General features: G+C 36.1%; 1 protein-coding gene and 1 long non-coding RNA gene across 8 annotated transcripts in view; both read right to left on the bottom strand.

Annotated features, from left to right (window-relative positions):
- The window catches only part of adgrl2b.1 (adhesion G protein-coupled receptor L2b, tandem duplicate 1), a 235089-nt gene that overhangs the window by 103269 nt on the left and 105320 nt on the right, over nucleotides 1-26500 (bottom strand). For all 7 annotated transcript variants that reach the window (NM_001366847.1, NM_001366848.1, XM_087238746.1 and 4 more), the window contains 1 exon segment: nucleotides 15968-16768. In NM_001366847.1, the coding sequence (NP_001353776.1) occupies nucleotides 15968-16768 (801 nt within the window).
- LOC147846180 (uncharacterized) lies at nucleotides 20777-25416 on the bottom strand. The gene is made up of 2 exons (XR_015478106.1): nucleotides 22989-25416; nucleotides 20777-22720 (listed from the first exon to the last, which is right to left on the bottom strand). It is a non-coding gene; the product is annotated as an uncharacterized LOC147846180 (long non-coding RNA).

Genomic DNA, 26500 nt, shown 5'->3' with positions numbered 1-26500 from the left:
ACATAACATTTTACTAGATGTTTTTCAAAATACAAGCATTCAGATTAAAGTGCAATTCAAAGGCTTAATTAGAAAAATTAGACAAGTCATTGTATAACAGTAGATTCTTCTGCAGACAATCAAAAAATAAATTGCTTAAGGGGGCTAATAATATTGACCTTAAAATGGGTTTCAAAATATTTAAACCTGCTTTTATTCTGGCTAAAATAAAACAAATAAGCCTTTCTCCAGAAGAAAAAAAATATTAGTGGAAATACTGTTAAAATTCCTTGCTCTGTTTAACATAATTTGGGAAATAGTTATTTAAAAAAACAAAATTCTCAAAAGCGCTAATAATTTTGACTTCAACGGATAATCGTTTAGAATAATCGTGATTACAATAATGACCAAAATAATCGTGATTATGATTTTTTCCAAAATCGAGCAGCCCTAGCATACATGTTGGTAAACGGTTTCTCCTGCATCATTTGAGGCACTTGGACTTGATAGCTTTTTCAATTGTTTCTCTTGAGACAGTCATCAATCCAAAAGTCCTCAAACGAAAATTCAGCGGTCGGATTTCAGCTTCGCTATTGATTAAATGACTCAATTTCTGTTTCTATTGCTGACCGAGTGTCGACTTCCTTCACATCTCCAGCTGTAAAGTGACTTTGGGGCTGAAGATAATGAGTTATTCCTTAAAACAAGCAAAATAATCTGCCAATGGGGTGAACGAAATAATGTTCTTTCAAAGCAAAAACACGATTATTTTGCTCGTTTTAAGGAAAAACTCTGAGAATTTCTGAGAAGAGGACAGTATTTTTTGCGTGCCTAGAAAATGCTTCTTGATTTAAGAGTTTGAGATATTTGAACTACTGTAGTAGTCCAAGTACTGTACAGGACTTTATTTTTTACTACAGTAAACTGTGGTGTCTTGTTACATAATTCATCCTAAGTAGTTGTTGGAAACTACAGTCATTTGTTTCCATTACTATTGCTGTCGTGTTACCATAGCAACTATAGAATCACCACAACTTAAAAAAAACTTTATTTACTATAGTATTTCTTCATGTAGGCTGTTCGGATGTGTATATAATCACCAACCGTACTGATAAAGTGCATTAAATACTGTAGCGTACTTTAATTTTAACTGTGGTATATTGTAGTATAATACACCCTATAGTTGTTGAAAACTAGTCATTTGTTTACATTAATACAGTTGTCGTGTCTCCATAGCAACTATAGAATCACCACACCATAATAAACTATCATCTGGTTTAAAAACTCTATTTACTACACATTACTATTGTATTTAATCGTGTAGGATGTTTGGATGTGTAAATAATCATCGGTATATAATCAAATACTGTAGCGTACTTTAATTTTTACTATAGTAAACTGTGGTATATTGTAGTATAATACACCCTATATAGTTGTCGAAAACTACAGTCTTTTTTTGTCATTAATATAGTTGTTGTGTTACCATAGCAACTATAGAATCACCACAACATACGAATTCAAGTACTTAACCATAATACGCTTCGAAAACACAAACCAAACTGATAAACTCTATTAATTGCTGTAGCGTACTTTAATATTTGCAACAATAAACGTGTATGCTGTATTATAATTCACCCTATATAGTTGTCGAAAAACTACAGTCATTTGTTTACATTAACATAGTTGTCGTTCTACCATAGCAACTATAGAATCACCACAACATACAATTTCAAGTACTTAACCATAATATGTTTCAAAAACACTTTATTTACTATAGTATTTCTTCATGTAGGATGTTCGTATGTGTATATAAACACAAACCGAACTGATAAACTCTATCAAATACTTTAGCGTACTATTATTTTTACTGTAGTAAACTGTGGTATATTGTAGTATAATACCCTATATAGTTGTCGAAAACTACAGTCATTTGTTTACATTACTATAGTTGTCATGTTACCATAGCAACTATAGAATCACCACAACTTACGAAATCAAATACTTAACTTTAATATGCTTCAAAAACACTTTATTTACTGTACTATTTCTTCATGTAGGGTATGTATATAATCACCAATCGAACTGATGAACAGTGTTTAATACTGTAGCGTGTTTTAATCTACTGTTGTATTGTAGTTTAAATCACCCTATAGTTGTCAAAAACTACATCATTTGTTTACATTACTATAGTTGTGGTATTACTATAGCAACAATAGAATCACCACAACATATTAAACTGATTTATAATCACTGTTTACTACATATTACTATAGTATTTATTGATGTAGGATGTATATATCGTCAACATACATAAATTATTCCATCACCCGTGTCTAGAACTAATAAATAAAAGACTTCATCAATTCCTTTACAGCTGTTTCTCCCCCCCAAAAAATCTGTCAAACAAATGAAAACAGCTGAAGCGTGCAGAACGTCCTCACCGCGGTAAACGTATAAAGAGAAACACCTGTTTTTTTTGCAGAATCTTTAAAGGTTTAGGCCTCAGATCCCACATGGGTGTTACATTTCCATTAATCACCACAGACTAACAGGTGTCAAACGCTCCATTACCGAAACCGCGGCATTAGCAGGTTGACTGGTGTGTGTGTGTGTGTGTGTGTGTGTTCTGTGAATGGCCACAGGCACATGAAAAAGCAGATGGATTGGAGCCCGACTCACAGACTCTATTTAGAAACTCTGATGTATGTGTGTTAAAGACCAAAGCGAGTGGAAATGCGGCTTATTAACTTCAGGACTGACACCGCCTGCAGGAACACACGGCGTGTGTGAAGCAGGAGAATGAAAAACAGGCAAACAGTGAGGAGGCGGAGGGAAAAAAAACACACACACACACACAACAACAATACACCCTTTTTCTCAATCGCTCGCTCTGTTCAATGCAAACGTTTCCATTCAACTCAAATTTCAGAGATTTTTCCTGTCTCTGAGGAAATACAATGTTCAAGGAGTCGCTTTAGCGTCTTGCTAACATCCAAAGCTGACTTTGTTAATCAAACCACAGTTCCATTTGTGTGTGTGCTTTGATGAATCATAACTAAATGTATAAAGCGGATGTTAAAGGTATCCCGCAAACCTGACAACTCTTTCATCATTTAGCAGGGGTGTAACGATTTATCGTTGTACGATTTATTGCGATGCAAAAATGTCACAATATGCATCGTGGCGTTATGACGATTTGATTACATTTTCGATTCTGAAGGCACGATTCGATTCGATTTTCAATTATGAATAATTAATTAATTAATGACCAATTAATTATTAGTAGCCTACCGTTTAAACTACCTGACCTGCACGGTCTTTGTTTTACCCATAAACAAATCATACAGTAAATGAATAAAGGCAAGATACACACATAATTACCACCTGTCAATCACTTTTTCTGCGGGACTCGTGAATAGGCAGTGATCTGTGTCGTTATAATGGCGTCGGTAAAAAAGACGCACAACCAACAGGAACCAGCCAACAGTATCTGAGGTGTTCGCTAAAATGACTAAGTACAAGTGAGTGAAAGATTGAAGCAGTCCTCTGACTGCCTGGACCTGCTGTCTCGAGCGCATGGCTGTGTGTGTGTCTGTGTGGTCACGTGATGTGCATTTTCAGAGGTAGAGAGGAAGGAGGGCTGCTCAGAAATGCTACACGCCACTGTGGATGTCAAATCGTTGTTCTAAAATGCCATTTAAAAACAAAGACAGTGTAAACAGGGCCTGAGTGTGTACTTTTCGCCAGCGGATTTGCAACGGGGGCGGGCGGAGGATCGCGATGACGGTGTTGTCTATCAGACGAACCGTACGTAATACGTACATAGCAGAGCTTGCAAAACTGTGTTTTTTTGTCGACAACACGAACGTTGTCAACATAACTCACTGGAAATCCAAAATGCTTCCACACCGGCGACTTCATTGAAAGAGGAGAGGGTTTAAGCTCTGTCGACGGGTCTCCTGCTTCTGCAGTTTAACAAGCACTTCAACAAGCCTGTTTTTTTCCCGCTTGGCAAGACAAGCTGACGTGACATGGGGGCGTGGCAGCATCGACCATTCTATTTTTTGATTCGATAATCGAAATTAAGCATAAATTTTGATCGATTTTGATTAAAAATCGAAATCGTGACACCCCTAATAGATATTAGATATTACGCGCGTTAAGTAGCAGCAGTTTCTGCTGTTCTAACATCAGCTGCAGATGTGAAGGAATGGTGGAAGAAAGTAGTTCCTCTTACAAAAGCTGAAAACCTGATGTGAACTGATTTGACTACCATAGTAGGAAAAGCAAAAACTATGGAGGTCAATGGTTACAGGTTTCCAGCATTCGTTAAGGCATCTTCTTTTGTGTTCGAAAGAAGAAAAGAAACACTTAAACATCTGGAACAAACAAATGATGACAGAAGTTTTAGTTTTGGGTGAACTACGCCTTTAAACGTGTCAAAATGAGACACTGTCAGCCTTTAGCTATGCATTTTATTGCTGGTTCTTCGCAGCTCTGCTTTGAAGAAGAAAACATCAATGGCTTTCTTTTTTAAAAAGCATTTGGTTGCTTTTGACTTGCTCTCTTTGCTCAATATAACGCTTCAGTGATGAGGCTTGATGCTCACCGTTACTGTGAGCTGATGCTCAAAGCCTTTTAACATCAGTAGTTTGATGCACTGATTGTATAAAAAAAGCATTCAAGCAAAATTACAAAGCGGGATTTATGAAAAGGTGACCCCTTTTCACAGGCTGAGAGCATGCGCTTCCGAAAAAAACGTGTAAATCTAACAAAGTAACAAATGATCATTCATAGCAATATATTTTTATCAACGAGTTAAACTCCGCGAACCGTGACGTCATCGACTTTAGATTTAAAGGGCTAGCGTTGCACCAGACCCACTTAAGTGGTTTCGTTTGAAAGTGTAGAATCTATATTTTATGCACATATGCATCACTTTGGTTTTTATTCTACTGTACTAAAGTTATTTACACTTGAATACACAGTATTTTGCACACCCGAGCTGGGTGTTGAACATTAGTTCATTTTCATATTTTTCATGTTACACATGTACAAGTTATAGCTCAAATGAAAGCTCTTGCCGGTGCTCATATGGTTCTAGCATTCTTTTTACTGAATTATATTCACATATCAAACAGTTGTCGAATGAATCTCGGTGTTTCCATGGCGCAGAAGTGAAAACAATACATTTATGATCAATAAGCAGCCCCAGATAGCACAGACAGCTGTCATCTCTCACCTTATGCTGTGCGCTTCAGGGCCATTCTCCTCTGTTTTTGAGGTGATGTGCATAAGTAATCCTTTTATATGTCTGATGTACTCCAAACACAGTGAATTATGTTTGATCAAACAAAAGAATCGTGAAATATGAAAACAATGATGATCCCTGTGGCTTGTACAGCACCTCTCATCAGTTGGAATACAATAACTTCTGCATAGATTATGGTGGAGACATTTTTCTTGTTTCCTATGATTACAGACGTGTGCAGGAACCACCAACATTAATTACAGCACGCTAGACCACACACAACCTAAAAGGTACACTTTCAAATTTGAGTTTATAAAAAAAAAATAGAAGAAGCGCCTCTTTTATTAGGTGTTAATTACAACACAGACAACATCTACAGATATTTTAAACACTTTCAAGAGTGTTTTATGAAAATTCAAAGGGTTTTCTTTAAAATGATACCAAATTTTTGCATTTACACCTCTGCATGTGGATTTGGGAAGCTTTTAAATTTGAATAGGCAAAATCCAGGCGGAAATCTCCAAATAACAGCAGAGTTTAACTGGTTAATTGTTTTTACAAATGTACGTTAATTGAATGTAAAACACTCAAACTGTCCCAACAAAAACCCCCCACAAAAATTGTTTTGTTTCAGTTTATTTTAATTAAGAAGTCTGAACAAACCTCAAACGTTTTAAGAGTGTAAGTTCAGACCGAATATACAGATGGTTTGATTCATTCTGTTTTTATTCATGGATCCTCATTATAAATCAGATACTTCAAGACGTCTCTGGCTTCATGGGATTACAGGAATCATAAAGGAGGATTACAACACCACAGATATTAATACTCTCTCTGTTCATTGACTTGCAGAAGCATTTCAGGGTGTTTTGTACAGCGCTTTAAGAGCACAGCGGTGTCCCTGCTACTCTTTTAATAGCTGGAAATAGTGCTAACATGTAATTACCCAATGCACAACTCGCAGTCGAGGCATAATGTGTGGCTCATAAAGTCTGGTAATGAGATTTAATCGCTCCGCGGATGCATCGCACGTCATCCGCTCTGGATGCTGTAATGCAGATGCTCTGCAGCAGGTATTGCTGTGGGGTTTGACCACGTTCCCAATGAATATTATTGCCGGCGACTCATTTCAGCTCTCAGATGCAGATAACCGGTTTACCGCAATTTGGAAAAGTCGAAGTTTTAAAACCGCTAATATTTTCTGTTTACAGATTCAGGAGTTTACCACAGTATTTCCTATTATATTTGTTCTTCTGGAGAAAGTCTTATTGGTTTTATTTCAGCTAGAAGAAAAGCGTTTTTATTTTTTTTAAAGCCATTTCAAGATCAATACATACCTGTCAACCCTTCCCTTTTTCCCGGGATCCTCCCGTATTTTACAGTTCTATCCCGATATCATCCTATAAAGGTATTTTCCCGTATTTTAAATCTTTCTATGAAAGGTGGCAATAAACATTACAAAGCTGATCCTACCTATACGCAATCCATACCGCCGAACCACCAGGGGACGCCCTTTGCTCTTAAATGTGAATTTCTTCTGTGCTTTCGTTTTAATTAGGAATGAAAGCACTTTGAAATAACTATAAAAATGGCAGGATTTCCATTACGTGTCGTCTCCCGTGCTAAACAATCCTCAAAACAGTCATATCCGCTTGTTAAGTAGTGACATGTTTGTGACGTATGTATACTGTTTCCGGGTACAAGCCGCCATTCATTTGAGTCGCGAAATCATTTACTTATGATCGCGTTTTATTCCTGTCACACATTAAAGTTAATTTTATATAAAGTCATAGTGTACACAACAATCTCTGGACTTGCTGCATAACAAATACCATAAATTTTAACAATTTATAAAACAATGAATCACTTTCTGGCCATTGGATATCAGGCATGGACATATATATATTGCGATCGTGACTTTCGAAAGTATTAAATCGCTTTGTAAACGTTTATTATTACCATTTCATGAGTCTCCTCATTCAGTTGAATAGAACGCTTGGACCCGGAAGCCACTCCGCTTGACGTCACACTTAACAAGCGGATAGCGGTGCGTGACTGTCAGACGCGCTTCATAGTGATAAATAGACGCTGTTTTCCAGATGGATTCTGTACACGCAATTTCAAGCGGAGGGAATATCTAGGTTTTGGGTGCATGATTTAAGCTGAATACTAGTGTCTTGATGAATATCTAGTCAAATATTCTGTGCTGTCATCAAGACAAAGATAAAATACATCAGTTATTAATGAAACATTAAGCAGCCGGTTGGTGCTTTATGTTAAAAAGATGCCAGTAAGGCGGAGTTATAGAAACCTTACTTACCTGTTATGGTTTGCGACAACCAATGGGCGGAGTCTGGTGCATAAAGGGAGACGCCAGACTCCAGGTCAGGGTCAGTTTACCTGGCTAGTGAGCATGCTGTGGCAGAGCCGTAAACAAATCCTTTTGTAAGTGGGTACTTTGATACGTATATATACACTATTCAGCTTAAAGTGGTATTTAAAGGCTTCACTAGGGTAATTAGGGTAAAGTTAGGGTAATTAGGCAAGTCATTGTATAACAGTGGTTTGTTCTGGAGACAATCCAAAACTAATATTGCTTAGTGTGGCTAATAATATTGACCTTAAAATGGATTTAATACAATAATACCTGCTTTTATTTAAGCTGAAATAAAACCAATAAGACTTTTTCCAAAAGGCAAAATATCATACTGTGTATAAGAAAAAAAAAAATAAATATATATATATATATATATATATATATATATATATATATATATATATATATATATATATATATATATATATATAAAGCAAAAAAAAAAACACACACACACACCATTTTTGGCAGCTTTTGCAAGAATCATATTTGATTTTCCCTTTTTAATTTCAGAGTCTCTCAAATGTGGTATATTTTGACATTGGGTGAATTCCCAGAGATCAACACTGCTGTTGCTGTTCTGAACTATGCTAATTGCTTGCTCACAAGCTAGTTTATATTCTCCACAACAGTGTTTGCTCAGGAAATAAGGTAAAATTACAGATGCTTAATGCCGCAGAGTGACCAATGCTTAAGACATGACGTAACCAAAAACGTAATATTTGAACTACTATTATAGGTTTAGTAGGTCAGGGTTCACATTTAAGCACATTTTAAGCACTTTCCAGGTGCATTTTACTTTCCAGCACTTAACAAGGTACATATTTACATACAGCGCTCAGCATAAATGAGTACACCCTGTTTTGAAAATGAATATTTTGATCCATTTCTCAGTGAATGTAGGTCATATATTTGGGTGCATTTGAATGAAACAGATTTATTAAATTAATATATTTATTAAAATAATATTTTAGTCATTGAACATCCTTAGAAATAGAAAGATAATGCATTTAAATCAATGCGATATAATGGAAATATGACAACAAACCACAAAATTTCAACTTAATTGCATACATTTAGTTTCTCTTGTATTTTCTTCTTTTGAAAAATTGTATTTAATATTTTTCTCTAACATATAAATTTGGGTGTGCTATATTTGGACCGTTATTATGAGTTGATTTGCTAGATTATGATTTGAAAATTCGTCATGCATTACTTATGAAATGGTAATCATCACACATGCAAAACTGCAGTTTTCATTTTGATAGAAATAAAACAAAATAAAAATACATATAGAAAAATAAAAAAATATTAATAAATAAACAAATAAATAAAAATAAATGAAAATTCTAATAAAATTTAAATCAAACAAGATTTAATTAATAATAAAATCAAATAAATTATAAAAAAAATAAAAAATAATACAAATAAATTTTAAAAATAAATAAATAAAATACATGAAAAACAAAATTAAAAATTTAATTAATAATAAAATAATAATAAAAAAAAATAAATAAATAAATAAAGGAAAAAAAATAATAAATAAATATTTTTTTTATAATTAAATTAAATAAATGGAAAAAATAATAATAAAAAAACAATAAATAAATAAAAGAATGAATAAAATAACTGAAAAATAAATAAAAACAAAATAAATTAATAATAAAATGAGCAAAAAATAAATAAAAGAAAAGAAAATTAACTAAAAGAAAACTAAATTAAATGAAATTAATAATAAAATAAGTAAAATAAATTCAAATGAAAATAAATAAATAAAGTAAAATAAAATAAATAATAAAAAAATAATAAATTATAATGAAAATGAATAAATGATTAAATAATATTAAAAAAATAAGTTATAAAGTAAAATAAGATAAATTATTATTACCTATTTAATAAAAGCAAAACAAATAATTTTAAGCAGTTTTCAGCACTTCATTCAAACTCCAAGCACTTTTGAAACCTTGAAACCACTACTCTAAAATTCAAACATTGTCAAGGATTTCCAGCAACCGCGTAAACCCTGCTATGATGAAATATAGTGAAAAATACAACCATTTGAACCTTTATTTTAACACCTTCTCGAATTTAGAATTAATGTCATGTTTAACTCTAAAACAGCACTGGGAAAGATCTGAGATTCAGAGATCAGAAGAGGATAATAATAATTAAGCTTCTAACTGGCAATTTGCAACCGTCCTGAATTTGCAGCGCTGCCCTGATCACCCACTAATGGCAATTATGATAATTCAGCTGTTAATTACATTTACATGCGCAGCGAAAATTGGCTCAAACGCACGCTTTCTCCGTCCAACACGCTGGGCCAATTAAAAACGGCTCTGTCTGACTTAATTGTGGCTTCAAGGAAATTCAGAAGTCGACCTTTGGAGGACAGACGATAAAAACACAGACAGAGACAACCCGGCCGGATGAAAACAACAACACAGCAGGGACTTTCATGGCATTATTTGGTGTCACACAGAGAGATATTTTGAGCGCACAAAGAGTCTTCAGCTGATGGTTGAACTCAGCTTTTAGCTATAGCTAAAACAAATTAATAAATAAATCACCATGCTGCATTGAAAAGAACAGATGATGTATTTAGATTTAGCCCGCTCCACAATTCACACATTACTGTCTGCCTAGTTTCTGTCCTCTTCTTATGCTAAAAAGGCAATGATGGTTCGACATTACAGATCATGATCACCAATAAAGCCCAGAGAAACAGGCAGATGCGGGACTTTAGCACTGTCTACGCGTGTAGTAATGAGCAAGCAAAGAAAACAAAGCACAAAGGCAGAACATTTCATAGGTAATATTAAGTTTTTTTATCTGTTTTTGTATGTTCTGAACTTTTGTGCTAAACAGTAGCGTATTGATGATGATAACAGTCTCTTACTGCATTCACCATAAGACAAAGCAGCTCCAACTCGCACTAAACACTCGGCTTATGCTAGTTTTGTTGAATAAAATCAGCAAACAATGCAAAAGAAATATGACAATGAGATGCTGCAGTGCCAGAAACTTGTATTATTGTCGGCTAGTAAAAAGAGTCGTTCATAACGGAGATTCATTCACAAACGAATCGCTCCCTCCGTCAGTATGAGCAGTGAAAGCAGGAGAGGAGCTGTGTTTCAGGACATGATTAGATCAGATTTAACAGGGAGGGTGAATAGTACATTTCTGTACACACAAACACAAGCTTTTTGTCAGGAATGCCCGTGCGGTCACTGATCCATCAATGTAGAAAAGTGATGTAAAATGATAATTTTCGTAATTAGAAAAAAAAATTTACATGCTAACATCCAGGAAAACTCCCGATCACAGATATATGTGTATATGTGTATATCTCTGGCTTTGCATGGCCACAGTCCTCCACTGTACATTGGTCCCGCATTCATTTCAATGGAGCGCTACCCTGTAGCAAGATGGCGGCGCTATTGACGCATTCCGTCCAATAGACAATAACAAGGTAGGCGACATTTAATGTATATATATATATATATATATATATATATATATGGCAAAATAAATAGAAAAAATGATTATTTAAAAAAAAAACATTAGTTATAGTAACTAGTTTTAATGAGAATAAAGATATGAAAAAGTCAAACAGGCCATCTTTGCAAGCGCTCATAAAATGTAGCCTTGCATACAAAGTGTTTTGACGGAGAATAAAAGATTTATTTCTGTCATTTTCCTCCTCTTGCTGACAGACGAGTGTTGTTTTAATGGCTCGCAATCAGATCTAATGCTTGCAGAAGACTCCGCTCTTCTTCAGTAATGATGTATGGGGTCATGAGATGAAGGAGATGAACGCATAAAAGTGACTGTATATACATAGAAAGCTTATTAAATGCAAGTAGCGTCTCTGCTTTAACGTTTCAAATGACCCTTGTTGAAAATAAAATGCTAAAACTTCAGGAGTAACAGGCGATAGACTCATATTTATTCTGATTAGGGCTGCACGATTCTGGCTAAAATGACAATCTTGATTTATTTTTTTGCTTGAAATCAAGATCAGGATTGTTAAATGAAGTTTAATATGAGTAGGCTATTATTAATGTTATTTCTCAAACTAATTATTAACAACAATAACAATATTAGGCCTATGTGTAGGTCTATTGTTGGTTACAACACCCAATTGACCAATAGCTCATGTGTTTGTACAGTGGGGGAAACCGGAGCACCCGGAGGAAACCCACACCAACACTGGGGAGAACATGCAAACTCCACATAGAAATCTCAACTGGGACTCAAACCAATGACTTTCTTGCTATGAGGCCACAGTGCTAACCACTGAGCCACTGTGGCTCCCACATTTGAATTCAATATGAACCAAATGCTATCCATTAGCACCGTCTAAATTGACTGAAAGTCCAATTCTGTAGGACAATAACTAAATGGCCGACAGTTTCACATTACTCGAGTAGGGTCATCTCAGATCTGACATGCTTTTGAGAAACATAGCAATTGCGAATTTCCCCTGGTGTGAATGGCAGTGGAGATGATTGGTGAGGTTTGCAGGGTTACAGCCGTAATAGAAGGGAGCTGGATTGCAAAAACTCATCAGCCACTCGAGTCTACTCATCAAGTCCTTTACTTGCCTCAATCGGTCACCGACAATCACATGATTGACATTGATTTAAATAATCCACAGCCGCTTTAGTTTATAGGACTCTCAATAGGGTACTGTCCTCCTTGCACACTAAAGCCATGTCCATACATACACGGATATTTTTATACAGTTCCCTGCTTTCATTAAAAAAAATCTCCGTCCACACAAAAGCTCACTGTGATGCATGCTGAAGACATGCTGAACCAACAGGGGGCGATAAAGACACTTAAATGCTGGGTTCACACCAAACCGGGTGAAAATTGCAAACATGAGAAAAGAGGCGGAATAAATTTATTCATACATTTTTTCTCCAAATAAACTGGATTTGTGTATTTATGAATCATGTTGCAAATTGACAAATAGGATTTGTGTATTTATTATTCGTGTTTCGAATTGATGAACTGTATTTGTGTATTTATTAATGTTTCGAATTGACGAATTGGTTTTGTGTATTTATAAAACTTGTTTCGAATTGACGAATTGGATTTGTGTATTTATGAATCGTGTTTCGAATTGACGAATTGGATTTGAGTATTTATGAATCGTGTTTCGAATTGACGAATTGGATTTGAGTATTTATGAATCGTGTTTCGAATTGACGAATTGGATTTGAGTATTTAAGAATCGTGTTTCGAATTGACGAATTGGGTTTGTGTATTTGTGAATCGTGTTTCGAATTGACGAATTGGGTTTGTGTATTTATGAATCATATTTCGAATTGACGAATTGGATTTGTGTATTTGTGAATCGTGTTTCGAATTGACGATTTGGGTTTGTCTATTTATGAATCGTGTTTCGAATTAACGAATTGGGTTTGTGTATTTATGAATCATATTTCGAATTGACGAATTGGGTTTGTGTATTTATGAATCGTGTTTCGAATTGACGAATTGGATTTGAGTATTTATGAATCGTGTTTCGAATTGACGAATTGGATTTGAGTATTTAAGAATCGTGTTTCGAATTGACGAATTGGGTTTGTGTATTTGTGAATCGTGTTTCGAATTGACGAATTGGGTTTGTGTATTTATGAATCATATTTCGAATTGACGAATTGGATTTGTGTATTTGTGAATCGTGTTTCGAATTGACGATTTGGGTTTGTCTATTTATGAATCGTGTTTCGAATTAACGAATTGGGTTTGTGTATTTATGAATCATATTTCGAATTTACAAATTGGATTTGTGTATTTATGAATCGTGTTTCGAATTGACGAATTGGATGTGTATTTGTGAATCGCGTTTCGAATTGGGTTTGTGTATTTATGAATCGTGTTTCGAATTGACGAATTGGGTTTGTGTATTTATGAATCGTGTTTCGAATTGACGAATTGGATTTGTGTATTTGTGAATCGTGTTTCGAATTGACGAATTGGATTTCAAGAGTTTACACTTAGCGGATGATTGATTATAAGCAAGTTTGGCATGCTGTCCCGGGAGAGAGCCCTGAGCTTGAAGGTTCTTGAGCCCCGGGCTCCCTCCCGTTTGGAGGAAGAGAGGGGAGCCTCGAGCTCAGGTAGATCTTGACAACTCCCCCTTGATAATAAAGACTAAAAATTGAATGCTATTAAAAGATATGCTGCATTATTAGATTACCTGTTTTGAAAATTTGGATTTATCAATTAACTTGTTGTGCATGTTTTTGGAATGTGGGAGGAAACCGGAGGACCCGGGGAAAACCCACGCAAGCACGGAAAGAACATGCAAACTACACACAGAAACGACCACCGGCCTGTTAAGGAACTAGAACTGGTGACGTTCTTGCTGTGAGGCGACAGTTCTAGTCACTGGGCCACCGTGCTGCCCTATGGAGGGAAAGGTGAAGAGGCAGGGGGTGGAAGGGGGGATTCTTCAAATCGAAGATGACTGTAGTGAAAAAACCCTGGCTCTTTATAGTGGGTTAGGAATGGCCTGATTGGTGGATCAAGCATGCTAATGCAGAACCAGCCGTGTTCAATCATAATTACGTGCTCCTCTCGAAATTAGTTTATGAATAAACTTCACTTGTGTATTTGTGAATCATGTTTCGAATTGACGAATTGGGTTTGTGTATTTATGAATCGTGTTTCGAATTGACGAACTAGATTTGTGTATTTACGAATTGTGTTTTGAATTGACGAATTGGATTTGTATTTTTAAGAATCGTAGTTCGAATTGACGAATAGGATTTGTGTATCTATGCTTTCATTTGTGTTGTGAATGTATGAATTATATTTTGTAAATGTGTTATTTTTGTGACCGTCCATTGGTTAAACAGTGCAGAAAATGCAATACGTTTGCTGCGAATGTGTAAAATTTGCTTCCTCAAATGGCTTTGGCCAATCAAAACCGCAAAGAAAACAGCGCATATGATCAGCGCGACGTGATGATCCCATATCCTGAGCTGCTGCTGCGCTGATGGTCGTGGGGAGTGAAGAACATGAGTCTGATTCCAGCGACGCTCCAGGGACAGACGAGTCTTCATTGAGGCCATCTTCCAGCATAAACCACGGCGAATGAAGCTCTGCACAAGACTTTTGGCCAGCGGAGAAATTAAAATGGTCGTGCCCAACTGAGTCTGGTTCTCTCAAGGTTTTTTTTCTTCACTCCCATCAGGTGAAGTTTTTTTTTCCTCTCCGCTGTCGCCACTGCCTCGCATGGTTCAGGATTGGTAGAGCTACGCATCGATGAATTTGCTCTTCACTGTTTGAACTCTCAGTAATGAATAAATCACACTGAACTGAGCTAAACTGAACTGAACTGAACTTAAACACTAAAACCTGAACCACACTGTTCCAGTTACTGAACCACACTGTTCCAGTTACTATGACCATTTATGTGAAGCTGCTTTGACACAATCTACATTGTAAAAGCGCTATACAAATAAAGCTGAATTGAATTGAATTGAATATGCTGGCGTCATGAGGCGAAAGTTCCAGTAGTAGTGTCCAGTTTTGGAAAATCTTACCTGTGGTCGAAGTTTTCAGAAAGTTTTGGATTCAGTCATCCAATAGTCCGTTTTCGTGTGGACAAACAGCGAAACCACATAGAAAAAAGTGCGGTGTTCAAAATACCCATGTTGGTGTGGACAGGGTCTCATATGATGAATGATGAATGATCATTGACCCATAACAATCAATGGTACCTATAACTGTCAGTGCCTTTGTGTGCGTTTATACAGTTTCTATAATAATTTGCAGGTCAAGTGCAATTAAAGTATAGATTGAAATGCGAAGCCAAAGTATGAATAGAAGAAGTGAACGAATAGATTTTTCCAACCAGAAAATATTTATCCAAGTAAAAGAAACCAACACCAAATATAAAAGCAAACACTTACTATGCTAGAACACCGTCACCAATGACTAAATCACTAAGGAATATCCACAAGATAATATTAGATGTAAGAATTGTAGCTCCGACAGGGGCATGAGGGTTGTATATGACTGAAAAATAGTTGCGTATGTAGTATATGAATCGCAATTTAGAGTTTGTGATCATATCTTGGTTCTGTTCTGATGATACATGACACAAATATCTACCGTATATATGGAAATATGAGCGGTTTGTGCTGCGTTTATATGGAGATCCCAGCGCAGCCGCCATTATGGCCCATTTTATTTTGCCCGCCAAATCTCCGCACAGGTCACATGACAGAAAACTATCAATACTCTGAATTAAAAACCAAGTCATCCATAACAGTCTGTACACATGCCAATGAAAATCAGACCACTTCACAAAAGCCAAACAGAGAAAGAGATCTTACCTTCGTCAGGATCCGGTGGCCCGAACTCCAGATTGTATCGAAGAATGTAAAAGTTATTCCACACATACAGCTGGTTATCCCTCGGGTTGTAATCCACAGCGGCGATGTACTGATACTTGTTCGGGAAGAGGATGTTAACGTACTCCCCTTGCCCCAGTTTGGTGTTGTACACGTAGTCGATTTGGCTCTTGCTAGCCTCGCTTTCGTTCTCCTCGTAAGTTGAGCGCACCACATGCAGTACGCCACACACCATGAAGGCATTGGAGGCGGAGCGTTTATCGTAGACGGTTTCCCACGTGGCTTCAAAGCGTAGAGTGTATGGATTGAGTTGGCTGAGAACGATACGTCCATTATTCTGCTCGGTAGCGTAGATCACCCATAGTCCTCGTTCATCGACTGCTAAATCGATGTCTGTTTTGCCGCCCCAGCGATACGGAGAGGTGTCGTGATAATTGGCGCTGGCCACTATAGCCTCCCCGCTCTTTATTCGAGTCCGCAAGTCAAACTTGACTATATTTCGAGTGCGTTCCTTGTTGAAAAAGATGGCGCCGTCGTAGGCTACAAACCCAGTTCCGTCTACGCGATGTGGAAGCTTGTATGTGGTCGTTTGTCGACCACTTCGTAGATCGTCCAGTGATGCGTACTCAATGAGAGTGTCAGTACGATATGGAGTCCAAGGCATGAAGTAGATCTTATCCCCGGCCTGCAGGGGGTCTTTGCACCAAGCTCCACTCTGCTGTTCAGCTTCAAACTCGAGGGTCGGATCTCCTACTGCTTTCAGAGTCCCGGGGCAAATAAAAACTGGGTGGGGAAAGAGGTCAAGAGGCAAGAAGTTGAGTTAGACGATGGACTAGCAATGTGCAAACAATGTAAACAATTCTGGGTTCCACACAACCAATCGATTCAATTAACTTATTATTATTAACAAATTTAAGTGAATCGAGGGTAAACGAATTAAGTTACCTTAAGAATTGTGTTGTTTCAACTCATTTTAAATAAGTAGCTTGAACAAGCAGCAAAAGTCATTTAACCCTTATGTGCTGTTGGGGGTGTTTTCATCCACTCTGGGCTGATTTTGAGTCTTAATTTGGCCATAATTTTTTATGTTACAGCTAGCAGAATGATGTTTGTTGACAAATCTTATTTTGGCACACTGTAAAAACATGCAGGGTTCCACACTATTCATTCATGCTGTCCCAACATAAATTAATTAAGTAAACTTAACACTTTCAATGAGTTTATGTGGATTGAACATAGACATATTAAGTTGTCCCAATAAAATTTCAAGAATTTTGTTGTTTCATTTTAAATAACGAGCAAAAATTATATATATATATATATATATATATATATATATATATATATATATATATATATATATATATATATATATATTTACTTTATATTATATATTTATTTATTATATATATATATCTATATCTATATCTATATATATATATATATATATATATATATATATATATATATATATATATATATATATATATATATATATATATATATATATATATTTGTTTGAGTGCACATATTTTGAGAAAATGTTTGATTGAACGATCAAATTTACTACCCTGAGCAACTTGACTACCCTTTTGTTATGTTAGAGATGAAAACCTCACTGAATTAAGCTGCTGTAAAAATGCATCACATTATTATTATTTTTTTGTATTTTTGTATTTTTTGTAAAAATCTGCACTGAAAAAAAATTATTCAAAGATGATTCCTTGGACTTACTCATTTTTTGTACGTTAAGTGGTTGTAAACAATTTATTTGGGCTGAATAGAAATAAACAAATTAAGTTGAACATTGTTAAACTTAATTTGTTTGTTTAAATTCAACTCAAATAAATTGTTTGCAAAAGTTCTGCACGCAACTCTTTTTTCAGAGTGATAATCAACCTCAGTCCTGATCAAAATCACAAAATTGCAGGATTTTAACTTTTTATTGGCCAAATTCTTAAATGATGTCACTGATTTGGTAAAAAAGCACACACACAAAATGACGTATTTTCAATATAAAAAGTAATTGAGGACTAGATTTTTTTTTTACCTTTTATCAAACTCTTGGAAATGTGTAACAACAGTCTTTGATGCATTGTTTTTATTAGTTTTCTTTTTTTTCTCTCCCTAATTTACTGTTGCTGGCAGTTTTTGCCCCATTGACTTCCATTGTAAGCACATTTGATGGTGCATAAATACACAGTCTTGGTTTTCGTTTACTCCATGTAGTTCTGAGATGCATATTTTGATTTTCTCATGCCCCGTTTACACTAGTGCGTTTTAGTTTTAAAACGGCGTTTTAGAATGAAAACGATCCGCGTCCACACTAGCGTTTCGCCCAGCGTTTCTGAACTGCTCTCCGTCCACACCAAAACACTGAAAATGCACATCATGTGACCACACACACACTCTCGGGCAATCTACCCAGATGAGAGCTCTGCTAGTCGGACTGCTCATCAAGCATCTCCCGCTGGATCTAATCCCACTATATTTATTAAACGTGATATATAACTCATCTTGTTGTCTTTATCTAACGACATATTCCCTGACTTTGGTCATTGGAATCTATTACTTGTTCTCAGGTAACGTGTTTTGGCTGAGCGCAAAGATAAGTTAACAATTAATGTAACCACGTAGCCTTTTCTTTATATTGACTGATCGCTAGCCTTTATTTCCTATAAAGTAGAAACTTATTGTATGTAATACTTTTATAATGGCCATTATTGATTATTAAAACTGATATTCAGCAAAAGAGAGGGTATGTTTAGTATTTTCACTGACACTGAAAGGAGGCAGTGACGTTATAGGCTCTGTTTTCACCTTTGCGGACTTACCTTGATTACCTTGAAAATCAAAATATGCATCTCAGAACTACATGGAGTAAACAAAAACAAAGACTGTGTATTTATGCACCACCAAATGTGCTTATAATGGAAGTCAAGGAAGCAAAAACAGCCAGCAACAGTAAATTAGGGAGAAAAAAAAAATTAATCTAATGACATGTCCAAGACTGTGATAAAAAAACGTTAAATAAATCCAGTCCACAATGACCTTTTATATTGAAAATACGTCATTTTGTGTGTATTTTTTTTAATCAAATCAGTGACTTCATTTTTGAATTTGCCAATTAAAGAGTTAAAATACTGTAATTTTCTAAACAATTTAGTAGTTTTGATCATCTGATGTTAATTAACAGATTTATGCAAAATAATTTTTAAAAAATATCTAAATCTGATGCATTTTTACATCAGTTTAATTCAGTGGATGTTTTCATCCTCAACATAAAAAATAAGTAGTCAATTTGAACAGTGCACAAGGGTTAAGTACTGTAAAATTCCACACAATTCCATTATGTTATCCCAACACAAATAGATTAAGTAACTTAATAGTTTTTACAAATTTAAGTAGACTGACCATAAAACAATGACGTTGCCCCCCAAAAAACTTAAGAATTGTGTTGTTTCAACTCATTTTAAATAAGTATCTTGCACAAGTCACATCTTTTTTAAGTCTATATACAAGTAAAACACGTATTTCAAAGCCTAATTTAGCACAATATCAATCTGGCAGTGTCAAAACTGGTGTAGCGTGCATAGTCGAAAGAAAAAACAAAGAGGTTAACACTGATTTAAAGTTGGCCTTTGCTCCCTGAGATTATTCCCAAACAAGTTTACACACAAGACGGTGGGGTGGGGGGGGAAAGAAGAGGACAGCAAACACAAACAGCAAAAACAGTCCTGTAAATGAAAAAATGGACAGGTAACATTCATTCTGGAGGAGCTACAATACAAGCCACGGTTCGTTTACATCGACAGAAATGAGGGGCGGGAATTTGTCGGATCGGTCGCAATTAAAAAAAAAGCCATACCTTGGAGAGTAAACACACATACATGGATTATGTCTGAGGAGAGAACTGATGAGCGGCGGGAGGAAAAGACACGCAGGTCAAGGGAACAGGATGGCGATGCTGTTCAGGACAGATAGGATGAAAGCCAAAGGGAAGCGTCTTCGTTTATAGGAGAGCGAGGCCAAACGCACCCGTCTCTGGGTGGGTGTTAAACTGGTCACAAATGCAAAGTCTGTGGTGAACAGCATATGTCACATGCAGATGGCTACAGATAGTTGGCCTCTCTCTCCCATCAATATCACGTGGCTAGAGGCGCCATCGGAGGGAAAAAGCCAAATAAAATTAAGCCGCAGTTCACTGTACATGAACCAACTATGTCAAGGAGTGCCTTAGATCTTCCTTTAACCCAGGGGTCTCAGACTGTTGGCCAATAGGGCATTTATGCAATATAATAAGACTGACCCGGACACCTGCTGGTCATTTAGGCTACTCCACTATATAGAAGTCAGAATTGTGTATATTTTTCCCTAATTTCTTTTTAACAAAGAATTTTTCAAGACATTTCAAATCATAATAGTTCACTCATTTCTAATCACTGATTTATTTTCTCTTTGCCATGATGACAGTAAATAATATTAGACTAGATATTCTTCAAGACACTGGTGTTCAGCTTAAAGTGACATTTCAAGGCTTCACTAGGGTAATTAGTGTAAAGTTAGGGTAATTAGGCAAGTCACTGTATAACAGTGGTTTGTTCTTATAAGGGGGCTAATAATATTGACCCTAAAATGGGTTTAAAACTATTAAAAACTGCTTTTATTCTAGCTGAAAGAAAAAAATAAGAAAAAAAATATTTTAGGAAATACTGTGAAAAATTCCTAAATCTGTTCAACATCATTTGGGAAATAATTGAAAAAGAAGATAAAATTCACATGAGGGTAAAATTTTTAATTTTTTTTTAACTGTATGTGCGGTTTAGCTTTACTTTCAGTTTCTCTCAGAGTACGTAGTCGAGAGTAGTTTCTTTCTGTGGCTGATTAAAAATGAAACCTTGAGAAATATATGTCTGTAAGTGCTCTATATTTAAAGGTCATTGTATGCACAGTGGTAATTCGATTGTTATATCTTTACTTTGTAGTACAAACACTTGGCTAACACCCTGGGCTCTCTTTTAATGACCTAGGCGCAAAGTCTAAAGCGCAAGGCGTAAAAGCATTAGGAGTGTGTCTGAGTCCACTTTTGCAATTATAAATACTGAAATATGCAGTTTGTGCCGTGGCGCAAGGTCTAACAGGGTTGTACTTATTCTCTTAATGAGTTCTGGGTGTGTTTTGAGCAGAACGTGCATTAAACCAATCAGAGTCTCGTCTCCCACTCTCATTAAGAGTCAGTTGGGTCGCTCCATGGTGCAGTTGCTATTAACATGGCGACTTTGTAAGTGTAAAAACTGAACACTTCACTAGAGAAAACAGTTAAACAGCATCTGCAGCGTGAGGATAAAGAACGAGCCTCCTCCATTCAGCCTCTTTACTTTACTCCTTTACTTTGGTGGAATGAGGAAACGGTGGAAACTCACTCCACTGAACACATCCATCAGCCCACATATTTAATCTTGTTTGTTAAGCGCAAAGATTTGTGTCTAAACTATTTCTAAATTCAGTTCTAATCTCCAGCAGAGGAATAAATGAACAATAATAATGAAGTGTGCTCAGAAAACTCAGTTATATCCAAACACACGTCCTGTTCTTATCCACATATGCTGATGCAGACGTCTCCAAAACCCCACAGCTGGACACATCTACACTTGTGTTTATTATAAATCTGCAGATAATCAATAATACTGCTGATAATAATCACATTGTACAGATGCAGATCGGCATCAATAAACTGAAGAAGCCCCCCGAGGTGAAGAAGGCATGGAGGCAGTGCTGTTTATACTGATGGAGAAAATCATCATGTCTGGATCATTTTAATTGTTTTCATCTGTAAAGATATGTGTGTGTTGCTGATCATCCTGTGTGTGTTCAGCAGTGTGTAAGCATTTGGACCTGCTTAGGTCCATAACTAACACACTCTGCTGGACTTTAGAGCAGCTTTTAGCTGGTCAATGGTGCTGTTGGTCTATTTCAGTTCTTAAAAATAGCAACGCTCCAACAATGCGCCTAAACACACCTCCTATTCAGACCAACACACGCATGAATCCACAAAGTGGAGTGATTTGTATTAAAACAACGTGGCACAAAACCATGAAAATTAGGGTTGCGCTGGTCTGAAAACAGCAACAAATCATGTCAAACACGTCTTGTGCTGGGTGTATGATAGGGCCCAATGTGTTTGTGGTGTAAAAAATAAGATCATTTTGTAAACATTAAACACAAATTCTGTCAAGCTGGTGGGTCAAAATGGACCCAAAGCACAACCAATGTACCCTAAATGTCTACAGCCTTCATGAAAATATGGAAATAAAATATTATTCATTTTCATTCTAATGTTTGGGGACATTATAGAATAAAATTTGGAAAATTAAAAGATTAAAAAATAGTTCAGTGTTATTTTTTCTGACCTGTAGGTCAACAGGAGGGTTCAAGAAAAGTTGTTCAGCTAAAAAATGGCAAAAAAAAAAATGCCTGATCCAAACAGGTTTCTCATAACCGGTTTTCCCTGTCTTAACAAAACACACCTTAAACGATTAAGCCAAGGCAAACCGAGATGTGCTGATAATCTAAAATCACTTTCCAAGGAAATAACTACACTGAAAAAAATCATTCATTGGATTTACCACAGGTTTTAAGGTAAGTGGTTGCAAACTACTAATATGGGCAGAATTTAAACAAACTAATTACATTGTAGTTTGTTTAAATTCAGCCCTTATGAATTATTTGCAACCACTTACCTTAAAAAAGTAGTAAATCCAATGAATAATTTTTTCAGAGTACCTACTACCTTACTAAATATTAATAAGCAGCTAATTAGAAGCTTACTGAGCTAAACACTTGGTGAATGCTTAGTTAATTGCATGAATTGTGCATTAAAATAAAGTAAGACCATTTTTGTATGTACATCCGGCTCATTCCTACACTGAAAATCATTGATTGGATTTACTAAATATTTTTTAGATGAGTGGTTGCAAACAATGTATATGGGCTGAATGCAAACGAATTAAGCAGTTAAACTCTGCTGTTATTTGGGGATTTCCGCCTGGATTTTGCCTAACCAAATTTAAAAGCTTCCCAAATCCACATGCAGATGTGTAAATGCAAAAATGTGGTATCATTTTAAAGAAAAGCCTTTGAATTTTTATTAAACACCACTGAAAGTGTTTAAAATATCTGTAGATGTTGTCTGTGTTATAATAAACACCTAAAAAAAAGAGGCGCTTTTTGCATTTTTTTTTTATAAACTCAAATGTGAAAGTGTACCTTTTAGGTTGTGTGTGGTCTAGCGTGCTGTAATTAATGTTGGTGGTTCCTGCACACGTCTGTAATCATAGGAAAAATGTCTCCACCATAATATATGCAGAAGTTATTGTATTATAACTGATGAGAGGTGCTGTACAAGCCACAGGGATCATCATTGTGTTCATATTTCACTATTCTTTTGTTTGATCAAACATAATTCACTGTGTTTGACCACGTCAGACATATAAAAGGATTACTTATGCACATCAGCTCAAAAACAGAGGAGAATGGCCCTGAAGTGCACAGCATAAGGTGAGAGATGAGCTGTCTGTGCTATCTGGGGCTGCTTATTGATCATAAATGTTTTGTTTTCACTTCTGCGCCATGGAAACACCGAGATTCATTCGGCAACTGTTTGATATGTGAATATAATTCAGTAAAAAGAACGCTAGAACCGTATGAGCACCGGCAAGAGCTTTCATTTGAGCTATAACTTGTACATGTGTCATATGAAAAATATGAAAATGAACCAATGTTCAACACCCAGCTCGGGTGTGCGAAATACTGTGTATTTAAGTGTAAATAACTTTTGTACAGTAGAATAAAAACCAAAGTGATGCATATGTGCAGAAAATATAGATTCTACACTTTCAAACGAAACCACTTACTGGGGTCTGGTGCAATGCTAGCCCTTTAAATCTGAAAGCGAAAGTCGATGACGTCAGACCCGGTACCGGGTCCGCTGAGTTTAACTAGTTTTTAAGTTGAACATTGTTAAATTAAATGTGTTAGTTTACATGTAGCCCATATACATTGCTTGCATTTTATTCAGTGTGTGATAAGCAGCTTAATTATAATTGGCTCCGCACATTAAACTGGGAAGTCTTTTACCACTGAAACACTTACATACATCACCTTAATAAAATGGATAGAATATAAACCGTAGCAAACCCAATGCGTTCTCAACTTATTTTCTGGTCCATCTTGAAATCATGTAAACGATGGGGTGGGGAGGGGGAGCAGAGTGTGAAGGGTTCGAAACCATACAACACAAAACAAGGAGCTGAGCACTGAGAGCCAGAGCAGTCATTTACCTTTTTGCTCCACTTCTATTTTGAGCGGTGAAGAAAACAAAAACGAGAGAATGGAGAAGAGCGTCAAGGGAAAGAAACGATTAGAATAGACACTCCAGCCCGAAATAAAAAGGTACATTAGCAAAACACAGGGCAATACGTTCATGTCCAAAGAAGAGAGACCATCCGACGGGAATTAGCACAACTCTTCAGAGCCAAACACTAGGGTACAACAGCTGAAAATAAGGGGAATTAATTATTAGTGGACACCTGAAGACAAAGAGAGAAGTTAGAGATTAGATGACAGCAAGCTATGAGATATTAAACACAGATATTAAAACAATAACACAGATTTTTGTTTGTTTTCAAGGGCACAAGAACACAATATTTGGCAACACTTCATTTAAGTACTAATTCTCACTATTAACTACTGGTTTATTGTCATTTATTTAGATATTAGCTGTTTATTAGTGCTTATAAAGTACAATCTTTCCTATTAATAAGCAGCAAAATAAGTGTTTACTGAGCTAAAAGTCAAGACTAGGGTCGAACAGGGACATTTTGGCTATTTATGCGCGTAATTTTGTAAATTGATTTAAGATTTTGGGAGTATTGTAACTAAAAACGTAAAAATATAAAAATCAACATATAAAATCCAAATTTAAATTAGATCCACTTATTTGGTAATCAAATTAGATTAAATCTAACAAATTAAATCTTCCATATTATATACTAGAATATGACTTTACAAACTGTTTTGTAAATAAATCATATGAACATATTCATATTAGTCAATGATATTACTAAAATCAACTTTCATTCGTTCATTTTCTTGTCAGCCTTTCCCTTTATTAATCCGGGGTCGCCACAGCGGAATGAACCGCCGACTTATCCAGCAAGTTTTTACGCAGCGCATGCCCTTCCAGCCGCAACCCACCACTGGAAAACATCCACACACACACACTCATACACTACGGACAATTTAGCCTACCCAATTCACCTGTACCACATGTGTTTGGAATGTAGGGGAAACCGGAGCACCCTGAGGAAACCCAAGCGAAGGCAGGGAGAACATGCAAACTCCACACAGAAACGCCAACTGAACCGAGGCTCGAACCAGCGACCTTCTTGCTGTGAGGCGACAGCACTACCTACTGCGCCACTGCCTCGCCTAAAATCAACTTAAAAACTGGATAAGCATACATTTACACACATTTAGACATGTAAATAAATAGACTCAATGATGGGCTAATGTGGACCTAGTCATAGTTGGTTCATTAATGGTTTATTAATAGTGAAAATTGTACCTTAGAAGAAAGTGTGACCTAATATTTTACTTTCGAGCACTAATTTATCTGACAAAAGTCTTGTCATGTATCCAAGGTTTAGGAACAACAGATAATAACTTGATTTCTAGTTAATCATTTGGTATGAGAAGTGGAAACAGATTTTGCTTATTTGAGCACAATAAAATCTGATCATGTCTTGATGTTGACTGATTTGATGAGGACAGTGCGCTCTGACTCTGCTCAGACTAAAGTCTCATCACTGAACAGAAATAATGTCCAGTATAGAATATAAAGTCCTGCTGCAGTGGAGACAGAATGAATATTGTGTCTGACTCCATCATGAGCTTGGAGGACTGCATCCATACATCTCTGACTGACTGATTAATAAAGTCATCTGGAACGGCAAAGAAAGCGTTCAGCAGGACTCCCAGAGTTCCGTGTTCATCTTCAACGCCTCCAACTTCATCTTACCCCAGTCATGCTCAATCATATTCATGTCTGGTGACTGGGTTGGCCAATCCTGGAGCACCTTTGCTTTCGGAAGCTTTGATGTGGAGGCTGAAGTCAGAGGACCACTATCCTGCTGGAGAACTTCTTACTGTGAGGCGACAGTGCTAACCCCTGAGCCGCTGTGACGCCCTGTTTGTTATTTACAATATATATATATATAAATATAGTTTTATATTTTATTCATATTTATTTATTATTTCTACATTTTAAATCAAACCTTTGGCCTGACGTTCCAAATGAAGTTAGACATTTCTGAGTATTTTTAAAATGTAAAAAAGAAATCAACACAGGCTCATTCTGAAAATGTACCCCTGTATACATTTCTGGAGAGCGCCAAATAAGTCCCAGGAAAACATTATTTTTGTACACTTTATTCTCTTTTATCTTATTAGAAATTA

This window comes from Danio rerio, chromosome 2, assembly GCF_052040795.2.
Source record: "Danio rerio strain M-AB ecotype USA chromosome 2, GRCz13ab, whole genome shotgun sequence".
Lineage (NCBI taxonomy): Eukaryota > Metazoa > Chordata > Actinopteri > Cypriniformes > Danionidae > Danio > Danio rerio.
This window is presented reverse-complemented; position numbering and strand designations above follow the sequence as displayed.